The 20,720-nt window shown below is 40.5% G+C and overlaps 1 protein-coding gene across 2 annotated transcripts in view; it reads right to left on the bottom strand.

Annotated features, from left to right (window-relative positions):
- MARCHF5 (membrane associated ring-CH-type finger 5) overlaps nucleotides 1-20,720 on the bottom strand; it is a 72,864-nt gene that overhangs the window by 1,925 nt on the left and 50,219 nt on the right. Inside the window, exons 1-4 of one of the 2 annotated variants that reach the window (XM_053582727.1) lie at nucleotides 14,953-15,094; nucleotides 7,491-7,621; nucleotides 1,049-1,232; nucleotides 750-916 (exon numbers count right to left, since the gene is read on the bottom strand). In XM_053582727.1, the coding sequence (XP_053438702.1) occupies nucleotides 750-916; nucleotides 1,049-1,232; nucleotides 7,491-7,621; nucleotides 14,953-14,968 (498 nt within the window). In that variant the 5' untranslated portion in view covers nucleotides 14,969-15,094. Of the gene's footprint in view, nucleotides 1-749; nucleotides 917-1,048; nucleotides 1,233-7,490; nucleotides 7,622-14,952; nucleotides 15,095-20,720 lie in introns of those variants that run through there. The other variant, XM_053582726.1, reaches the window with a different exon arrangement.

The raw sequence follows: 20,720 nt of genomic DNA, 5'->3' as shown, positions 1-20,720 counted from the left end.
CCTAATAATAAAACAAATTTTACTTAGATTACAAAAGACATAGGATTTGGTGGTAAACTAATTCAAATGACCACAAATGAAATAGTTTTCCTTTCCTACTAAGAGGTGAGATGCTGGGAAGGGAAATATTACAGGTAACAGAGGACAGTGATGGCTTCCATCTGAGTTATCTTCCTTCCACTTAATTCTACATCCCTTCTGATATAGAAGGGAGAATGCCAGGGCACTATGTACAGACTGCCACCACAGGAAAAAAGTGGGAATGATAATAATAACAGTAGTGAACAACTCAGGTGCTTACTATATGCTAATATGTATTTCATTTAATCCTCGTGATAATCCTGAGGTAGCTACTATACTAGAGGTAGCCTCCATACTAGGAGGACAGTAAAGTCCAGAAATTTGATTAAGGTTTACAGTAAGGCAATTTTTGTGGTTGAATTTGAACCAGGCAGTCTGACCCTAGAGTAGAAGCTCTTCACCATTTGGAAAGACCGATGGGAGTGACAATTCTTGCATGTTCCAAGAGATAAACTGCCCACAGCTTTGTTCTGAAAGACCAGAACTGCTACACTGGTTGCTCCCCCTTTTATTTTCACTCAAGCTATTGAATCACAGTCGGGATCAAATGCAGACAAAAGGCACAGAAGCCACAGACCAAATATTTACATAGTCTTCCACCTTTTTAAAACAAATACAGTTCATTCTCTTTGGCATGTCACTTGAAAAAAGTATTAAAGCCATCTTACCAAGATTGTCCTTTGTAAATTAGAGTTAACACTACTGAACATCAATTTACCAACTATTGTCGCAATAGTAGGAAAGACAAGGGCTCCACATAAAATTCGGGTAGCAGAGACATGATCTGCTAAAGGATTAGCCTCTGCTGGAATTCGAGGAACAGGACAACCAATCCCTAAAGATAAAAATGCAGTGTATTAGTCTACAAATCAGAAGAGCTAGAATATCTTCAAACATTTCTTAAAAGCATGTTATGTTTTTTCTCCATCATTTTGGCATGTACTTTATTAACAATTCAGGTCCTTACCTGGAAATATGCTATTCAAAATTTGTAGTTTATTTGAGTATTTGCGCCACAGTCTAAGTACATAGTCTTCCCAGCGAATCATCTTCCCTAATATCAGCATGACAGGAATAGTAGGAAGTCCAATTAAAAGAAATAGAGGATCAGCTCTCTCCATAACATCCAGACCTTCTTTATGGCCTACAACCTGTGAAAACAGATAGCATTTGCTAGAATCATTTCCTTATCTAATGAAATGTATATTTGAGCTCAATTAATTTTATAAAAAATGCTTTTAAAAGAATAATGAAACTAAAAGTTTAAAAAATAAGCTAGAGGGTGGCGCCTGTGGCTCAGTCGGTAAGGCGCCAGCCCCATATACCAAGGGTGGCGGGTTCAAACCCGGCTCCGGCCAAATTGCAACCAAAAAATAGCCGGGCATTGTGGCGGGTGCCTGTAGTCCCAGCTACTCCGGAGGCTGAGGCAAGAGAATCGCTTAAGCCCAGGAGTTGGAGGTTGCTGTGAGCCGTGTGATGCCACGGCACTCTACCTACGGCCATAAAGTGAGACTCCGTCTCTACAAAAAAAAAAAAAAAAAGTTAGAAAGCTATCAGTCCTGATTTATTCAAAAGAAATGTCTCTCATTCAAGGAAAAAGCAAAGTTCCCAAGCTATTTCATATTATATTAGGATTAAAAACCTTTAAAAAGGTTTTTAAAGGCTGACCCACACTGACTAGATTTCAATGGAGGGGACAGAACCTCTAGTTGTTTCCACTCCTCTTATTTGATTGGGTCAGGCTGGGCTGTGGGACTGTGAAATACACTAGGTCCTGTTTGTCTTCTAGGAGAACATCTGTTTTCCTGATCTTCTCTCTAGGAGATTAAGCATAGCAAGCCAAAGGGCAAGGTTGGCCTTCAAGAAATGGCCCAAAAGCTCACTTCTTTCTGGCTCATTGATGTGTTAGATAAGGCATGATGTCTCTGGCTGGCTAAGTATCTGCTCTACGGACCTCTCTCTCTCTCCTAAAGTGCACTCTCAATGTCTAGATATGGGGGACTATAGTAGGAGGTCTAGTTTTGGCATTTTCTCAACCCAGGAACTTTAGGGTAATCCTACTAAGAGATAATTAAGCTAATACAGTCCTTTCTCATCTTTATTTGGGTCTTGGGGCTATTTCTCAATTGCTTTAGATCCCAGAAGGCAAGGACAAAATTGGCATTCATGAATTTCTACAATCCCACCCTGCAAAATACTTTTTATTCTATCATCAGTCTTGGCCTTACAATTCTCTCCTATCTCCATTCTTTTGGTGAGTGTCTTATTTCTGTTATTTTTTTTTGTAGAGACAGAGTCTCACTGTACCGCCCTCGGGTAGAGTGCCGTGGTGTCACACGGCTCACAGCAACCTCTAACTCTTGGGCTTACGCGATTCTCTTGCCTCAGCCTCCCGAGCAGCTGGGACTACAGGCGCCCGCCACAACGCCCGGCTATTTTTTGGTTGCAGTTTGGCCGGGGCTGGGTTTGAACCCGCCACCCTCGGCATATGGGGCCGGCGCCCTCCTCACTGAGCCACAGGCGCCGCCCGAGTGTCTTATTTCTGACTAGAGAATTTTTCTAAAATTTATCTATTGACTTCCCTTTAGCCAAAGGTCACAACTGCTCATAAATTAAACATATTTCTCTGAGGAATTATTCTCGGCAGTTATGACAGGAGAAGAAGATTATTTCGGTCTTGGGCTTCCAGTCTACCCAGGTATCACAAAGTGAGGCAACAGTTTGGATATCTCCTATGTAAAACTTTATAGTTTTTCTGATCACACCTGAGGAATAATCCAGGAAAAAAGGATTGGAAAAGACCTTGTCTATATCTTGACAGGGAGGAGAGAAAAAGAAAGGAGGTGGGAAGGAGAGGAGGAAAGTAGAGAGAAGAAAAAGCTGCCAGGGATGATATATACTCAGGAAAGCAGGTTCCTGTGAAAGTAAATAGATTTTTCCAAAAATGAGGTGGTCTTTGTGTCAGCTATTACAGCAGATGACTTTTTAGGTAGTCTAGAAGAAGAAGGGAAATAATGTCAAGATGAAAAGAGTCAGGGAAATTGAAATTCTAGGCAAAAGACTTGATCCAGGTAAAGAACATTTTATAAAAGTGTATGAAAAGGACCACATTTTAGGTAGGGATACGACTCAGATTCCCACTTGATTAATTTTATCTATACAAGATGTAACATTAAAGCACTGAAGGCTAGCTTCTTTCTAATAGTAAAAAAGGTTATTGGCTGGGCACAGTGGCTTATGCTGTAATTCTAGCACTCTAGGAGTCCCTGTGGAGTATCACCTGAAGTCAGGAGCTGGAGAATAGCCTGAACAAAAAAAGAGACCCTATCTTTACTAAAAATAGAAAAATTAGGCAGCATCTGTGGCTCAAAGGGGTAGCTGGTCCCATATGCCGGAGGTGGCGGGGGTGGATTCAAACCTAGCCCCAGCCAGAAACTGCCACAAAAAAAAAAAAAAAGAAAAGAAAAAGAAAAATTAGCCAGGCATGGTAGCACACCTATAGTCTCAGTTACTAGGGAGGCTGAGGCAGGAGGACTGCTTGAGCCCAGGAGTTTGAGGTTGCTATGAGGTAGGTTGAGGCCACTGCACTCTCTCTGGGGCACCAGAGCAAGACTGCCCCCTGCCCCCTGCCCAAAAGTTGGTATTGAGTCTGATATTCTTCTGTGTCTCCAGATAGAACTTCACATCTTACACATGGAGGTTGACCATTTTGAGTTGCCCTAAAGTGAAATGGTCCGGTTCATAATATTTCATAAGCCTCTGTTCCATAATGGTGGCAAAGGTAGATTGGCCCAGATAGTTTTACTTATAATGCTTTTCCAGGAATGTCTATTTTTATATCTGTGGTGTCATAATACCTATGGTTTTTATCTATGGTTCCTGGTTTATAACTCCTTTATTTCTTTCTTTTTTTTTTTTTTATAGAGACAGAGTGTCACTTTACCACCTTTGGTAGAGTGCCATGATGTCACAGGATTCACAGCAACCTCCAGCTCTTGGGCTTTCCTGATTCTCCTGCCTCAGCCTCCTGAGCAGCTGGGACTACAGGTGCCCGTCACAATGCCCGGCTATTTTTTGGTTGCAGTTCAGCCAGGGCTGGGTTTGAACCCATCACCCTCAGTATATGGGGCCGGTGCCCTAGTCACTGAGCCACAGGCGCCACCCTTCTTTATTTCTTGTTATAATGCTAGGGTGTGCTTAAGACCTCAGGAGACACAATCTCTTTCTCTGAACTTCTGCCCTGCTTTCACTTGTCCAAGGCAAGACTTGGGTAAAAAGACCCTCATTCCAGACAGGGTACTACTCCATACCCCAGAAGAAAGAATACTGCCTGGAAAAAAAAAAAAAAAAAAGCAAAGAAAATACTATACAGAGAAGCCTGTAAGAAACTGAACAGACAGGTCTTGGTGGGTTTAGAGCATAGGCTTTTCCTCCAATCACACTTCTACATGGTTTTCAACCATGCCTACGTAATGATAATACACGTGAAGGTGATTTCTAAGCACATAAATACATATGTACTATAATTTTTGCTTCCTTGCTTATATTATTTCTTCTACTCTATCAATCCAAATTATTTCCTTTAAGAATCACCTTAGTTTTCTCATAATTTAAAATGTTCTTTCACTTAATTAAAATATTATATAGTCTTCTTCACATTTATTTATATAATCTTGTAACTGTTCTCCAGTTGTTTCAATTATGAACACTCTGTCTTAGACTATATCCCTTGAAGCTGGGATCAGGGTTTTTAATTTATTTATGTTTTCAACACTATAATTGAGTGTTAACTTTTTGAATAAATCACATCATCACGTTTCGAAATGCCAAAATACAGCTGGCAGACCTTTTTAGAGGGTACAATCTATATTTCTTAATTGGCTCCTACTGTTAAAATGCCCCATTAGTTATAAAAAAATCTTTATTTACATTGTGCCAGCCTAAGAACTTCCTCTAAAAAAGCCATCCCACTTCTTATAGTCAATAAGCTTCACAGAGCAATCACTCAATCTTAGAGGGTCTCAAATTTCCTCATTTGCAAAAAATATACATCTGTATAATATATTTGTATTATATTACGTATAATCTGCTCTAAGCTTCTATGCCGTTGTACATCCTAATAAATTGTCCTGAACCTCCCTGATTTGATGATGTACTGAAACTCATTATTAGATAAACAAAAATCTAAATTTATAAAAGCCTTTTACTTGTCACTTTCTGCGTACATGCTATAACAGGGAATACAGAAATATAAAATTGATTTTACGTTCAAGGAAATTACCTTCTAAGAGGAAAAGTAAGGCCTCTACAGGAAATAAAGAAAAAGTTAAATAGATACTCTACATAAGAAATGTCACTTGGTTGGTTAGCATAAGATTAGATGCCATGAATATAGAGGAAGAAGAAATCATAGTAGGCAGGCAGTTGATTATTAAGTTTTATGGAGAATAACTAGCTAAGCCTGGAAGAAGGGTTTAGATCTGGGTAAAAGAGGACTGGATGAGCAGTTATTGGGTAGGGAAGAAGACATAGCCAAAGAACAAATAAAAAACTAAACGTAAGGATTGTTGAAGAAGACAGTCCAATAGGCTTTAAAGTACTAATAAGATGAAGTATAATTGCAAAACACTTTGTATATATCAAATGGGGCTGAGGAAATAGAATATTTTTTAAGTCAGTGCTTCTCAACCTTTATTCACAACATTCATGACAAATGATGTTTTACAATCTGTGATTCATATCCAGACTTTTGGGTGTCGTCAATATTTTATGAAGTTGTCTCATAATACTTTGTTTCACTATGACTATTAACAAGCAAACCATAAAGGTCCCCACTATGGACTCTGGCATCAAGTATACACATTTTATAGAATAGTATATATAACTCCCTCCAACCCCTTTTCTTCCATGCATACTCTAACTTTAAAAAAGTAAATTATATCATCTAAAAATCTGAGTGTATTAACTACTATTGAATTATTTAGAAAACACTTAACCAATCTAGATGCTGTTCTTCATAGTGGAGACATTAAGCTTGGGATAACATGTTGAAGATATTTTAGGAGGATTCATTTGGAAGGGCAGATTGAAAGAAAAGAATAAAGTCAGAGAAACCAATCAATATGCTCCTTTAGCCATTCAGGTATGACAGAGATGCAAGAGGTACCAAAATGGAAAAATAGCCTGGACTTGGTCAGTGGACTGACTAGACATAGGGCTATAAAATAGAAAGAGTATAATGCAATTCTTAGGATGTTAACTAAGTAGATGGAAAAACAGTAGGAATCAAAGATATAGAGATATTATAATGGGGAATAAACAGGTTTCAAATACAAGGAAAAGACAAGTTTGATTTCAATAATGTTGAGTGAAAAGATGTCATTCAAGGAGAAGGGTCAAGCTGCGATTAATTATAGGACTGGATTTCAGAAAATAGCAGCATGTAAGATAGGTCTGAAAACAAAAAGAACAAAGATGATAGCTGGAAATCTTCAAGTAAGAGGGTACAAAAGAAGAAAGGTCAACAGCTTGGGAATACATCTTGAACTTAAGTCTCTCTAATCTTCATCAACAATTACTGATCGTAGCACTGACTATTCAACTAACCAAAGACTCATTAGTAAACTGCTGTAATTCTATACATAGAATGCTATGCAGATTTCTGTACACTTCTATACATAGAATGCTATGCAGATTTCTGTACACTTATATGAAACACTCTTAAGAGTCACTATTTCATAGTGAAATGAAGCTACAATATACTTCTTTTTGGGTAAATAAAAAAAAAAAACACTGGGTGGGGGAGAATATATTTTTTCTAGCATATATAAAAATCAAGTTTCGAAGAATATGCTATATAAAACTAACAATAGTGGCTATCTAGGAAAGGAGAGGGAACTTGGAGAAATGAAGGAGAGGAGTAGGGAGAATTTTTAGCAGATAACTTTATGTATCTTCTATTTTTAAGCCATGAGAATGTGGTTTCTAATTTAAAATAATATATCCTATCAAAGAAAATAAAATAAATATTTTATTTATCAAAAATAAAAATCCTATCAAATAAAACTCCTATCAAAAATTTATTTAATGGGGCGGCACCTATGGCTCAGTTGGTAGGGTGCCGGCCCCATATACCGAGGGTGGTGGGTTCGAACCTGGCCCCGGCCAAACTGTAACCAAAAAAAATAGCCGGGCGTTGTGGCAGGCGCCTGTGGTCCCAGCTGCTCGGGAGGCTGAGACAGGAGAATCACTTAAGCCCACGAGTTGGAGGTTGCTGTGAGCTGTGTGAGGCCACGGCACTCTACCGAGGGCCATAAAGTGAGACTCTGTCTCTACCAATAAAAAAAAAAAAATTTATTTAATGGATCTTCACACCAAAAGTAAAATAGTAAATAAGTAAAATTGTGAACCTGCATCACTGTCACTGCTCCATAAGTCACAGCTGTCCAATAGATAGAGCCAACCATTATTCCCGCTGCAGCAAATGGACAAGCTTTTGAGATCAGTCTATCTGCAAGATCCAAGACATAAACAACTGGACCTATAACACAAAGAAAACAAGAGAAAGTTCAACACAAAGTGGATTTTTAAAATGACTTGTCCAATATTATCTATACATCTAAAATACTTTTATGAGGTTGGATGTTCTGATGCTTTAGAAACACAGTAGAACCTCCATAGTTGACCACCTCCTCAAGTTGACCTAATTTTCATAGACTGAACATGCATCATATGTACGTATCAGTATGGTAGGCCTAGTTCCTTATGTTGACCACCTCTGTATGTTGACCCATTTGTTAACAATTTCTTGGGTGGGCTGGGTGTGGTGGCTCACACCTATAATCCTAGCACTCTGGGAGGCCAAGGTGGGTGGATTGCCTGAGCTCAGGAGCTGGAGATCAGCCTGAACAAAAGCCAGACCCCATCTCTAGTAAAACTAAAAAAAAACTAGCAGGTATTGTTATGGGCGCCTGTAGTCCCAGTCACTCTTGAGTCTAAGAGTTTGAGGTTGCTATGAGCTACCATGATACCACAGCACTTTACCCAGGGTGACAGAGTGTACTCTGTAAAACAAACCAGTCCCTGGGTGGTCAACTCACAGAGGTTCTACTGTAATTGTTAAAAATTTGATGGGAACACACATTTGTAGAAGTTTTCAGTCATTTGCATAAATAGCTAAATATTACTTACTAAAATCTATGAAACAGCCTCCTTAAGGTTTTATATTTACTACTGAACCTAAAAATTAGAGCCTCAATACAGGTGCTTCTTATAAAGGAAATAGCAGTCTCACTTCCATCTCTTAATCACAATGGTTACTGCAGAGTGAAATGACCATTTCAACTTCCTCTTCCAAACAGTCCTGGCAACATTAGATTCTTTAATACATGCTAAGAATTTAAGTTCTCTGACTTCACTGACTGTGCACCTTGGTACACTGTGTAAAGGTAACCAAGGCCATTTTCTTACAGTTGTAACAAGTCAATTTATCTTACATTATGTGCCAAATATGCTTCTATTATTACTATAAAATTTGGCTACAACTTCCTTCTGGAAGTTATTTGGAATAGCTATATTTGGAGGTATTCTATTAACTGCAAGCCCAATATAATTTAGCTCCAGAATTTTCCAGAAGAGTAGAAGGGTCTCATGCCTGATTTAAAGCAAGACTGAAGAACTGAACATCTAAGTTTAACCAAAGGAACATGAAGTCTCCTGATTATTAATCATCATATTTGTTGAATGCTTTCCACACACAAACTATTACTTGAGTTATTTTCTTAGTAATGTGTAGGAGTTATTACCTACCTTCTGAGGGCTTATATCTAAAGGTGAATGCTAGACACAAAAACATTTTTTTTTATTGTACAAAGTAATTAACACAGCAGTCTGATAAAATAATTAAACATAAAAGAATAAAGCATCCATCTAGGGAGCCCCTGATCAAGATGCCCTACTGATCACTGGAGCTAATATCCCCAGTCAGTCACTGTATATAGAGAGAGACATTGTAAAGTAGAAAGAACAGGGGTGGTGCCTGTGGCTCAACGGGGTAGGGCACTGGCCCCATGTGCCAGAGGTGGCGGGTTCAAAACCAGCCCCAGCCAAAAAATAAAAAAGTAGAAAGAACATCAAAAGAGATTTAATTTTAGCCTATTTACTTACTAATGTCAAACTCTAACTTAAATACCATTTAAAACCATGATAAGAGTCCAGGCACGGCGGCTCATGCCTGTAATTCCAGCACTCTAGGAGGCCGAGGCAGGCAGATTGAGCTCAGGAGTTCGTGACTAGCCTGAGCAAGTGCGAGACCCCATCTCTAAAAATATCTGGGTGTTGTGGCCTATAGTCCCAACTACTCGGGAGGCTGAGGCAGGAGGATTGACTGAGCCCAAGAGTTTGAGGTTGCTGTGAGGTAGGATGCCATAGCAGTCAACCCCAGGGTGACTGAGTGAGACTCTGTCTCAAAACAAAACAAAACAAAACAAAACAAAACCATGATAAGGTATCTTTTGGGGTAAAAGAGATAAAATAAGCCTAATTTAGTACATACTGATTCTATATCCTCTAATAATATTTAGCATTTCTTGAGTGTCTGCATGGTAACAAGCACTGTACCACAGGCACTGCATGATTATTTAACCTCAGAATATAGAGTTTTATTCTCAAAACACATAAATTTGCTGGATTAAGTTTATAAATCCCTTAGAAGGCACAAAAAAATTATTTTAGTGAGTCACTAAAGATCCCTCAAATGTTGGTACTGGAAGTTAAAGACCACGTATGTATATAAAAGCACTTCAACTTTGATATTCTCTACTGATGAATCTTTAATCAGAAAATTGAAGCCATAAGAGTATCTATAGACTCTCTTCAGCAGATGTACCTCTCTACCAATAGTCTACCTATCTGAAGTCAATCTCTTTACTTGTACACTAGATCCTATCTCTCACCAACTCAAGGCCATAGCTCTTATTCTCTCCCATTTTCCTGCATGGCTTTTTTCTCTACTCTTTTTTTTTTTTATTAAATCATAGGTGTGTACATTAATGTGATCACGGGGCACCATACACTAGTTTCATAGCTTTTTTCTCTACTTTCTTTATTTCCATCCAATAAACATGATTACTATTTCTCATCTCTTAAACTTTTGTTGATCCTTCTTATTTATTTATTTAGACTGAGGGTCTCACCCTGTCACCGAGGCTGGAGTATAGTGAACAATGATAGCTCATTCTAACCTTGAACTCAAGTGATCGTCCTGCCTCAGCCTCTCAAGTAGTTGGGACTACAGGTACATTCTCATGTCCGGCTAATTAAAAAATTTTTTTTTATTGTGGAGACAGAGTCTTGCTATGTTGCCCAGGTTGGTCTCAAACTCTTGGGCTAAAAGTGATCCTCTGGCCTTGGCTACCAAAGTCCTAGGATCATAGGCATGAAGCATGAGCCACTCAGCTACTTCATTTCGTTGTTCTCTTTGCAACAAAATTCCTCAGGAGAATTGGGGAAAGGAAATCTCTTTCCATTAATTCTCTCTTGAACTTACTCCACCAAAACTGCTTACCAACGTCACTAACAACCTCCATATAACTAAGTCCAATGGTCTTATCTTAGTCTTCATTTTATTTGGTCTATCAGCAACATCTGACACAGATGATCCCATTTTCTTCCCAATACACAGTTCTTCATTACATGTCCAGAACATGTCTTGGTTTTCTATCTTATCACTCATTTTCCAGTCTCCTTTGCTGTTTCTTCCTCTTCTTGACTTCAATGAGGTCCATTTTGACAACTCTTACCTCTACCATACTCTCTATTTGATTACTTTGCCCTATTTTTCTTTTTCTTAAAGCACTTATCACCTAACATACTCTAATTTACTTTCAATTACATTTCCACTTATTAGAATGTGGGTTGGAAAACTGGCTGTAGGCCAAATTCAGCCAGATGCCTATTTTTGTAAATGAAGTTTTGTTGGAACATGGTGACATGTAAAGTCTAAATATTTACTACCTGGTTTGTACAGAAAAGGTTTTTGCTGATTCCTATATTAGAACATAAGCTCCAAAGGGAAAATGATCTTTTGTTTTGACCAGTGATGTATCCCAAGTACGAACCTATGATTCTCAAGCATTTGCTGAACTGAATTCTGTAGTACTTGGAACTGATGTGTGATGCAATATAATTTGTAAATCCTCCCCCCAATACTTGTATGAAAAAATAGTTCCTAAAAAGTAATTCATCACTTCTATTTTTATTTATTATGAACAATGACAATCTCCAGATATTTGAATTGCTTTTCCTTGGAATATCTCAGAGGGTTCTAACATAATGAGCTCTCAACTTTTTTCTGAATCACTGGGCATGAATTATTTTGTGTAAGAAAAAAAAAATCTTTATACTTCCTCTTTTAGAATTTTCTACTCATCCCTTGTGTTATATATGCAAAAGACCTGTCAGTTAAAATGATGACATGCTGCATTTTCTAGCACCTAGTTGCAGTTTTTCTGACAAAAGTCTGTTTTGGCCTTTGTCTTAAGTTTGCTTAAATTTTTCCAGGTTCTTCCAGATAGACTACTCCAAGATTAGCTTAATATTTAAAAGGAGGATAAATGCCTTGTGTTCAGCATATGATTAGAATAATAAACTGCCATCCAGGAGAGATATTTCTTTTTTTTGGCCGGGGCTGGGTTTGAACCTGCCACCTCTGGCATGTGGGACCGGCGCCCTACTCCTTGAGCCACAGGCGCCGCCCAGGAGAGATATTTCTGACAACTAAAGATTATCTAGGTAAGCTGTTTGGTAAGGAAGAACAATCCCTGAAATCCTCTGGATGACAGTTCCTAAATCACTCTTCCTATGTGCTACTATCTCATGACTTGGGGTCATGATCTCAGGAAAAGAGCAACAATTATTAGCTTCTTATTGTCAGATAATAGCACAAGTTACAGGAAGTGGGAAAAGGCAAAAGTCTAGTCTTCGAAAATTTCAATTCTGATGGAGAAGTAGAAGTATGAATAAATGTACTTCCTAAGTTAAATATGTAAGAGCATAAAAATGTTTTGAGATTTTAAAAAGGCTTTAAGGATTTGTTTTTTTTTGAGACAGCCTCACTATGTCACCGTAGGTAGAGTGCCATTGTATCACAGCTCACAATAACCTCAAACTCTTGGGCTTAAGCAATCCTCTTGCCTTAGCTTTCCACGTAGCTGGGACTACAGGCGGCCACCACAACGCCCAGCTATTTTATGGTGTTGTTCTTGTAATTGTCATTGTTGTTTGGCAGGCCCTGGGCCGGTTCGAATCCACCAGCTCCAATGTATATGGCCAGTGCCCTACCAGCTGAGCTACAGGTGCTGAGCTGGCTTTATGGAATTTTTAATCCCTCAGTGGGCCTAACAACTTGTTTTTAAAAGTAGTGTCAATTGGGCGGCGCCTATGGCTCAGTGAGTAGGGCGCCGGCCCCATATGCCGAGGGTGGCGGGTTCAAACCCAGCCCCGGCCAAACTGCAACCAAAAAATAGCCGGGCGTTGTGGCGGGCGCCTGTAGTCCCAGCTGCTCGGGAGGCTGAGGCAAGAGAATCGCGTAAGCCCAAGAGTTAGAGGTTGCTGTGAGCCGTGTGACGCCACGGCACTCTACCGAGGGCGGTACAGTGAGACTCTGTCTCTACAAAAAAAAAAAAAAAAGAAGTAGTGTCAATTGAAACAGCTTTGTACAAATATAAGTTTTAAAAACTTATTAACTGTGGGTGGTGCCTGTGGCTCAGTGGGTAGGGTGCCGGATTCAAACCCGGCCCTGGCCAAACTGCAACAAAAAAATTGCTGGGCATTGTGGCGGGCGTCTGTAGTCCCAGGTACTTGGGAGGCTAAGAGAATTGGTTAAGCCCAGGAGTTGGAGGTTGCTGTTAGCTGTGATGCCATAGCACTCTACTGAGGGCAATAAAGTGAGACTCTGTCTCTACAAAAAAAACCCAAAACACATTAACTTAAAGGGCTCTAGGGAACCTTACAATTGGCAGGAAGTCTACTGTGAATTCTTTTGTATAATGAAGACGCCTGTATAAACAGAATAACTATACCATAGTATTTTGTGTAAATTCATGTTTTTTTTTTTTGTAGAGACAGAGTCTCACTGTACCGCCCTCGGGTACAGTACCGTGGCGTCACACGGCTCACAGCAACCTCTAACTCTTGGGCTTACGCGATTCTCTTGCCTCAGCCTCCCGAGCAGCTGGGACTACAGGCGCCCGCCACAACGCCCGGCTATTTTTTGGTTGCAGTTTGGCCGGGGCTGGGTTTGAACCTGCCACCCTCGGTATATGGGGCCGGCACCCTACTCACTGAGCCATAGGCGCTGCCCGTAAGTTCATGTTTTTACATTTCAGATTTGAGTGACATCAAAAAGTGAGCTGAGAAGTACTAGGGAAACACATAAGTTCATATCTATTGAAAAGGAGGAATCAGTTTGATCTGGTAGGCAATGCAAAAGTAGATTTTTGCTGCTACTGTGATTCAAATTCAAGTCTATGTATGTATGATTGTTAAAGGTATACCTTGGAAGTAAAGAAATCAATGACTGGAAAATTGATAGGCAATACTTATTCTTCAACATCTTCTGGCATTGTTTATAATAATACACAGAACTCCCTGGGCCTTTCTCCGAGATAGATTAGTATCCTCAAAACACCTTTGACCAATTCTTAAGAAACACAATTTTTACATTTCGTCAGAGGTCTAATGTTTCTAATATGATATAATGAGGCATGTACTGATGCTTCTAAAAACAACCTTGTACAAGGTTCCTGAAAGACAATGGTTTTGTTAAGTGGCCAGTGGTTTATAAAAGGGATTTAACAAGCAAAATAGACTGGTTGCAGAAGCCACTCAAGTTCCCAGTGTTTTTTTTTTTTTTTGTTGTTGTTGTTTGTTTGTTTTGCATTGAAGTGGTTTTGATCTAGCAGTGGTTCTCAACCTTCCTAATGCCGCAATATATTTACATTGTTAAAAAGAGGTCTCGGGGGGCGGCGCCTGTGGCTCAGTGAGTAGGGCGCCGGCCCCATATGCCGAGGGTGGCGGGTTCAAACCCAGCCCCGGCCAAAACTGCAACAAAAAAATAGCCGGGAGTTGTAGCGGGCGCCTGTAGTCCCAGCTGCTCGGGAGGCTGAGGCAAGAGAATCGCGTAAGCCCAAGAGTTAGAGGTTGCTGTGAGCGTGTGACGCCACGGCACTCTACCGAGGGCGGTACAGTGAGACTCCGTCTCTACAAAAAAAAAAAGAGGTCTCGGGCGGCGCCTGTGGCTCAGTCAGTGGGGCGCCGGCCCCATATACCAAGGGTGGCGCGTTCAAACCCGGCCCTGGCCAAACTGCAACCAAAAAATAGCCGGGCGTTGTGGCGGGCGCCTGTGGTCCCAGCTACTCGGGAGGCTGAGGCAAGAGAATCGCTTAAGCCCAGGAGTTGGAGGTTGCTGTGAGCTGTGTGAGGCCACTGCACTCTACCGAGGGCCATAAAGTGAGACTCTGTCTCTACAAAAAAAAAAAAAAAAAGAGGTCTCGACCCACAGGTTGAGAACTGCTGATCTAGAGTCAACTCAAATGCCAACTGTGTAAAGCTAAAACACCAACCTCACTTTCAGAGCCATCCAGAGGGACAGATTTTTGGGGTCATAAATAGTCCAACAATATAATTCTACACTTCACTCCTTACTCCAAGTCCTTTTATTAAACTCTATGTCCCTACTTTAAGTCTGTATAAAAAACCAACGTTCCATCACAGACTAGCCTAATTTGATAGAGGTTGATTAACTTTATCTACCCCACCCTGTCCATGTCCCATGAGGCTTCGTTTATACGCTACCCCATAAAATGCACTTACCCCTTTGCTTGTGCATAATGTTAGTACTTTATGTTCTTGTTCAATGTTTGTTCAGTTGTCTCAATATCCTTTATGTCTGTCCATGTCAGCATCATCTTAGACTGAAAACTCCCAGGGGGCAGGGACCATGTCTGTTTAATTCGTTTTGTACAGTGCCTAGGATAGAACCATGTACACATAGGTGCTTAAAAAATGCTTTTTAATGATGATTGGCATCACTCTTAGGGACCCTCTAGGCCACAGTTATCTCAGCACATGGTACTTGGCAGTATTTTGGAACTTTAGCCTGTTCTACAGGCACTGAAATATAATGGTACAAGGACCTAGCCACAGCACTCTGGGGCAAGTATTTGACTCAATCTCATTAAAAATGGACTTTTAAAATTATATGGTCCCAAGTCAAGAAATGTGGATTTTATTGAAGATATGAAATAGTGTCATGACAACCAAATTAACTAAGTATGTAGTAATCCCAAAGGGATAAATAAAAAGTTTTAACCCTTTCTCTAGCATTTATCACTGTTTTATTTTTTTATTTATTTATTTTTTTTTTTGTAGAGACAGAGTCTCACTGTACGGCCCGCGGTAGAGTGCCGTGGCGTTACACGGCTCACAGCAACCTCTAACTCTTGGGCTTACGCGATTCTCTTGCCTCAGCCTCCCGAGTAGCTGGGACTACAGGCGCCCGCCACAACGCCCGGCTGTTTTTTTGTTGCATTTTGGCCGGGGCTGGGTTTGAACCCGCCACCCTCGGCATATGGGGCCGGTACCCTACTCACTGAGCCACAGGCGCCGCCCAAAGGAATTTTGTGTGTGTGTGTGTGTGTGTGTGTGTGTGTGTGTGTGGTTTTTGGCCAGGAATGGGTTTGAACCCACCACCTGTGGCATGTGGGACCAGTGCCCTACCCCTTTGAGCCACAGGCACTGCCCTTTATCACTGTTTTAAACACTGCACTTTGGGGGCTAGGACTAAGAGCCTCAAGTAAGCTTATGTGTGTTTCATCTCTGCTCTGCTTATAGGTTGGGATTTTAATATCTTTACATAAAAACAAACATCCTGCAAGTTCAGGCTATAAGCTACTTTGCTTAATAAAAATAAGTTAGTTATCAGATGAGCAGATGAGTGCCACATCTATATATCTACAGTGTATATCACATTACCACGATTAAGAATTGAAGCTCACCATAGTAGTTCTTTATGATTACACAGTTTGTATCAGGGAAAGCTTTAATTTATCCTCAGAAGTATAGCCTATAGAATACTTGTGAGCTATAAATATCAACTATTAAGTACATAGTAAGCATCTATTGTACACCATGCATTTTACCGTGTATTAAAATAAATGTAAATAATATTTAACGCACTAACTGCAGCCTCCAAGGAGTCTACAATCTAGTTATAGTATATGTGCTGCTGAAGTGAGCACTATGATCTAGTGACAAACAATATATATATATTTTTTGTACTTTTATTTATTATTATTATTTTTTATTGTTTGAGATTCATTGAGGGTACAAAGAACTAGAATTAGATTGCATTTGTTAGATAAAGTCCCTCTTATAATTGTGTCCCACCCCCAAGAGGTGTGCCATACACCGTGACTCCGCATTCTTCTCCCTTCCCCTTCTCCTCATTTGCTCATTCCCCAAATAATATGTATTAAACAACTGAAAAACTTTAAGGCAAAATTAATAGATGTGCATGATAATATGGTATAAACTACACAGATAAATACTAAGAAAATTTTAGGTAAAGATTTTTTTTTTTTTGAGACTGAATCTTACTCTATAACTCAGGTTAGAGTGCAGTGGTGTCATCATATTTCACTGCAATCTCCAACTCTTGGGCTCAAGCCATCCTCCTGCTTTAGCCTCCCGAGCAGCTGGGACTACAGGTTCTTGCCACAATGCCAGGCTAATTTTCCTGTTTTTAGTAGAGGCAGGGTTTCCTCTTGCTCAGAAGGATCTTGAACTCCTGAAATAAATGGATCTTGATCTAAACTTGAAGTATGTGATGTAAAAAGGGAGGCCAATGCTAAGTGAAAAGTAAAAAGTACCAGTGTGAATCAAGGCAAAAACCAGACAAGGCATGCCTTCTAACTGGGAGTGACTGCTGGGAAAAAAAATTCTTTTTATTTTTTTTTAGAGACAAGAGTCTCACTTTATCACCCTCAGTAGAGTGCCGTGGTGTCACAGATCACAGCAACCTCCAACTCCTGGGCTTAGGCAATTCTCTCACCTCAGCCTCCCAAGTAGATGGGACTACAGGTGCCCACCACAACGCCTGGCTATTTTTTGTTGCAGTTTGGCTGGGGCTGGGTTCAAACCTGCCACTCTTGGTATATGGGGCCAGCGCCCTACCCACTGGGGGTGTGCCACCTGGAAAAAAAAATTCTTAAAGGTGAGATAAAGGCTCGGTGCCCAGCAGCTAGGGTGCCAGACACATATACCAGAGCTGGTGGGTTTGAACCCAGCATAGGCCTGCCAAACAACAACGACAATTACACACACAAAAAAACAGCTGGGCATTGTGAAGGTGCCTGTAGTCCCAGCTACTTGGAACACTGAGGCAAGAGAATCACTTAAGCCTAAGAGTTGGAGGTTGCTGTGAGCTGTGGCACACAGCACTCTACTGAGGTGAGGCTCTGTAGAGTCTGTCTCAAAAACAAGAGTCATACCCACCATCAATCATCATTAACTCCTAATTAAAACCAGGCTAACAGCATAGCATAATGTGCCTACATATATGTGCCAGGTAATATAAGATACTATCTTCCTTCCTTTTGAAAATGAAAACACACATTTAAAAATTTTTTTCACCATACATTTTTTTCAAACATGTATTTTTCAAATTTTCCATGATGAGAATAATTATTTTTATTGATTATAAAAACCTGTATTTTAGGGAATAACAAAAGTTATTAAATTCAGATAACCACAACCCTGAAGAAGTCCGTGTGATATACCATTTAATTCTCTTTTTCCTTCATATGAGAAGCTTGTATACTAGGCTCATTAGGAGGAAACATTAATAAAGTAGACAAGGATTGAATAGGATCTGCTGTGTGAATTTAGATGAAGTGCCACCTCTGGGCCTCAATTTCTGCACCTGTACTATGAGAGTATTAACTATACCAGAGTTTTTGTGAAAATTAAAATAATGTACATATGAAGCTTTCAGTGTAATAGTTAATGTTATGTAGAAACATTATATGTCAGCCATTATCTGGTCCAGTTCTAAATTGTAATTTAAGCTTGATAGGTTTCTCAGGTAGAAGGTACAAAGACAGGAGAAGTCTGAGAAAAAAATTATGGTATATGGTTGGCTCTGGAATAAAAACAAGACAATTTCAGGAAATTTTCAGAAATAAGAAATAAAGAATAGATGCTCCTCTTAAAGATCTGGGACAAGGAACTGAAGGAGGAGTTCATGAAGGCAAGAAATGTGGGAATGAAGAGGGACAGTGAAAATAATAGTTAGAGAATGCAGATTTTGTAAATATAAACTGTACTCCGTAACTATCTTCTAGCTTGAAAAAAAGAGAAATTATACCTCCTCACCCTTTAAAACAAAAGATTCGATAGTTATGTTTTGAACCTGTAATTTAGCTACTTATATTTATATATAGTGTGCACCCAGAAAGCCTAACATTTTTGAAATATACTTCTTTTTTTTTGTTTTGTAGAGACAGAGTCTCACTTTATGGCCCTTGGTAGAGTGCCGTGGCCTCACCCAGCTCACAGCAACCTCCAACTCCTGGGCCCGAGCGATTCTCTTGCCTCAGCCTCCCGAGTAGCTGGGTGAAATATACTTCTTAAAACTAACCTACTTTTGGGCGGTGCCTGTGGTCCCTCCCATATGCCGGAGGTGGCGGGTTCAAACCCAGGCCTGGCCAAAAACCACCAAAACAAACAAACAAACAAACAAAAAAATTAACCTACTTTTAAATCTTAGGGGAGCGAGATAAGCAGTAAACATGAGAACTTATTTTGAAGGTATCCTAGTCATTTGCCTCATAAATTATATAACTGAAGGCTAAAAATTATCTACTAAGAGCAAGGGATGGGGCTCACACCTGTAATCCTAGTACTCTGGGAGGTCAAGGTGGGAGGACTATTTGAACTCAGGAATTTAAGACTAGTCTGATTAAAGTGAGACCGTATCTCTACTAAAAATGGAAAAACTAGCTGGGCATGGGGGTGGGCACCTGTGGTCCCAGCTACTCAGAAGTCTGAGGCAGGAGGATCACTTGAACTCCAGGAGTTTGGGGTTGCTGTGAGCTAGGGTGACTCCACAACAGAGTGAGACTCTGTCTCAAAAAAAAAAAAAGAAAAGCCAGGAGCCATGGCTGTAATGCCAGCACTTGGGAGGCCAAGGTGAGTGGATTGCCTGAGCTCACAGGTTCAAGACCAGCCTGAGCCAGAGCGAGACCTTATCTCCAAAAATAGCTGGGTGTTGTGGTGGGCGCCTGTCATCCCAGCTACTTGGGAGGCTGAGGCAAGAGAATCACTTAAGCCCAAGAGTTTGAGGTTGCTGTAAGCTGTGACGCCACAGCACTCTACCGAGGGCTACAAAGTGAGACTGTCTCAAAAAAAAAAAAAAAAAATTCAAATGAGTCCTCTAATTATAAACTTTTACAATAAAGAGTATTCAAAGATTGGCTTGTCACCTGTAGCATAGTTATGGTGCCAGCCACATACACTGAGGCCGGCGGGTTCGAACCCAGCCTGGGCCAGCTAAACAACAACAACCACAACAAAAAAATAGCCGGGCACTGTGGCGGGCACCTGTAGTCCCAGCTACTTGGGAGGCGGTGGCAAGAGAATTGCTTAAGCCCAAGAGTTTGAGGTTGCTGTGAGCTGTGATGCCATGCACTCTACCGAGGGTGACATAGTGAGACTCCATCTCAAAAAAAGGAGTATTCAAAGACTAAATCACTATGGAACAGGATTTAGGTTTTTTTTTTTTTTGTAGAGACAGAGTCTCACTGTACCGCCCTCGGGTAGAGTGCCGTGGCGTCACACGGCTCACAGCAACCTCTAACTCCTGGGCTTCCGCGATTCTCTTGCCTCAGCCTCCCTAGTAGCTGGGACTACAGGCGCCCGCCACAACGCCCGGCTATTTTTTTTTGTTGTTGCAGTTTGACCGGGGCTGGGTTTGAACCCGCCACCCTCGGCATGTGGGGCCGGCGCCCTACTCGCTGAGCCACAGGCGCCGCCCAGGATTTAGGTTTTTTAATTTTTTTTCTTATTGTGATCATACATAGGAACTTAGATACAAAGTAAACTATGAAGAAACATTTTTCTTTTTTTTTTTTTTGTAGAGACAGAGTCTCACTTTATGGCCCTTGGTAGAGTGCCGTGGCCTTACACAGCTCACAGCAACCTCCACCTCATGGGCTTAAGCGATTCTCTTGCCTCAGCCTCCGGAGCAGCTGGGACTACAGGCGCCTGCCACAACACCCGGCTATTTTTTTTTTGTTGTTGCAGTTTGGCCAGGGCTGGGTTTGAACCCTCCGCCCTCGGCATAAGGGGCCGGCGCCCTACTCACTGAGCCACAGGCGCTGCCAGAAACATTTTTCTAAAGCAGTGGTTCTCAACCTGTGTGTTGCGACCCCTTTGTAACAAGAAAATACACTGTGGCATTAGGAAGGTTGAGAACCACTGTAAAGGGTTAAGTGTAAATATTACTAGAGACTCTTATTAATACAAAAAGAGTCCTTGAGTCCATATTTGGTTGGTTTTCAGGTAATGAAACAAGCCAACAA

The sequence above is a fragment of the Nycticebus coucang genome, chromosome 3, assembly GCF_027406575.1.
Source record: "Nycticebus coucang isolate mNycCou1 chromosome 3, mNycCou1.pri, whole genome shotgun sequence".
NCBI classification, from domain to species: domain Eukaryota; kingdom Metazoa; phylum Chordata; class Mammalia; order Primates; family Lorisidae; genus Nycticebus; species Nycticebus coucang.
Note: the sequence above shows the minus strand (reverse complement) of the source record. Positions and strands in the feature narration are given on the sequence as shown.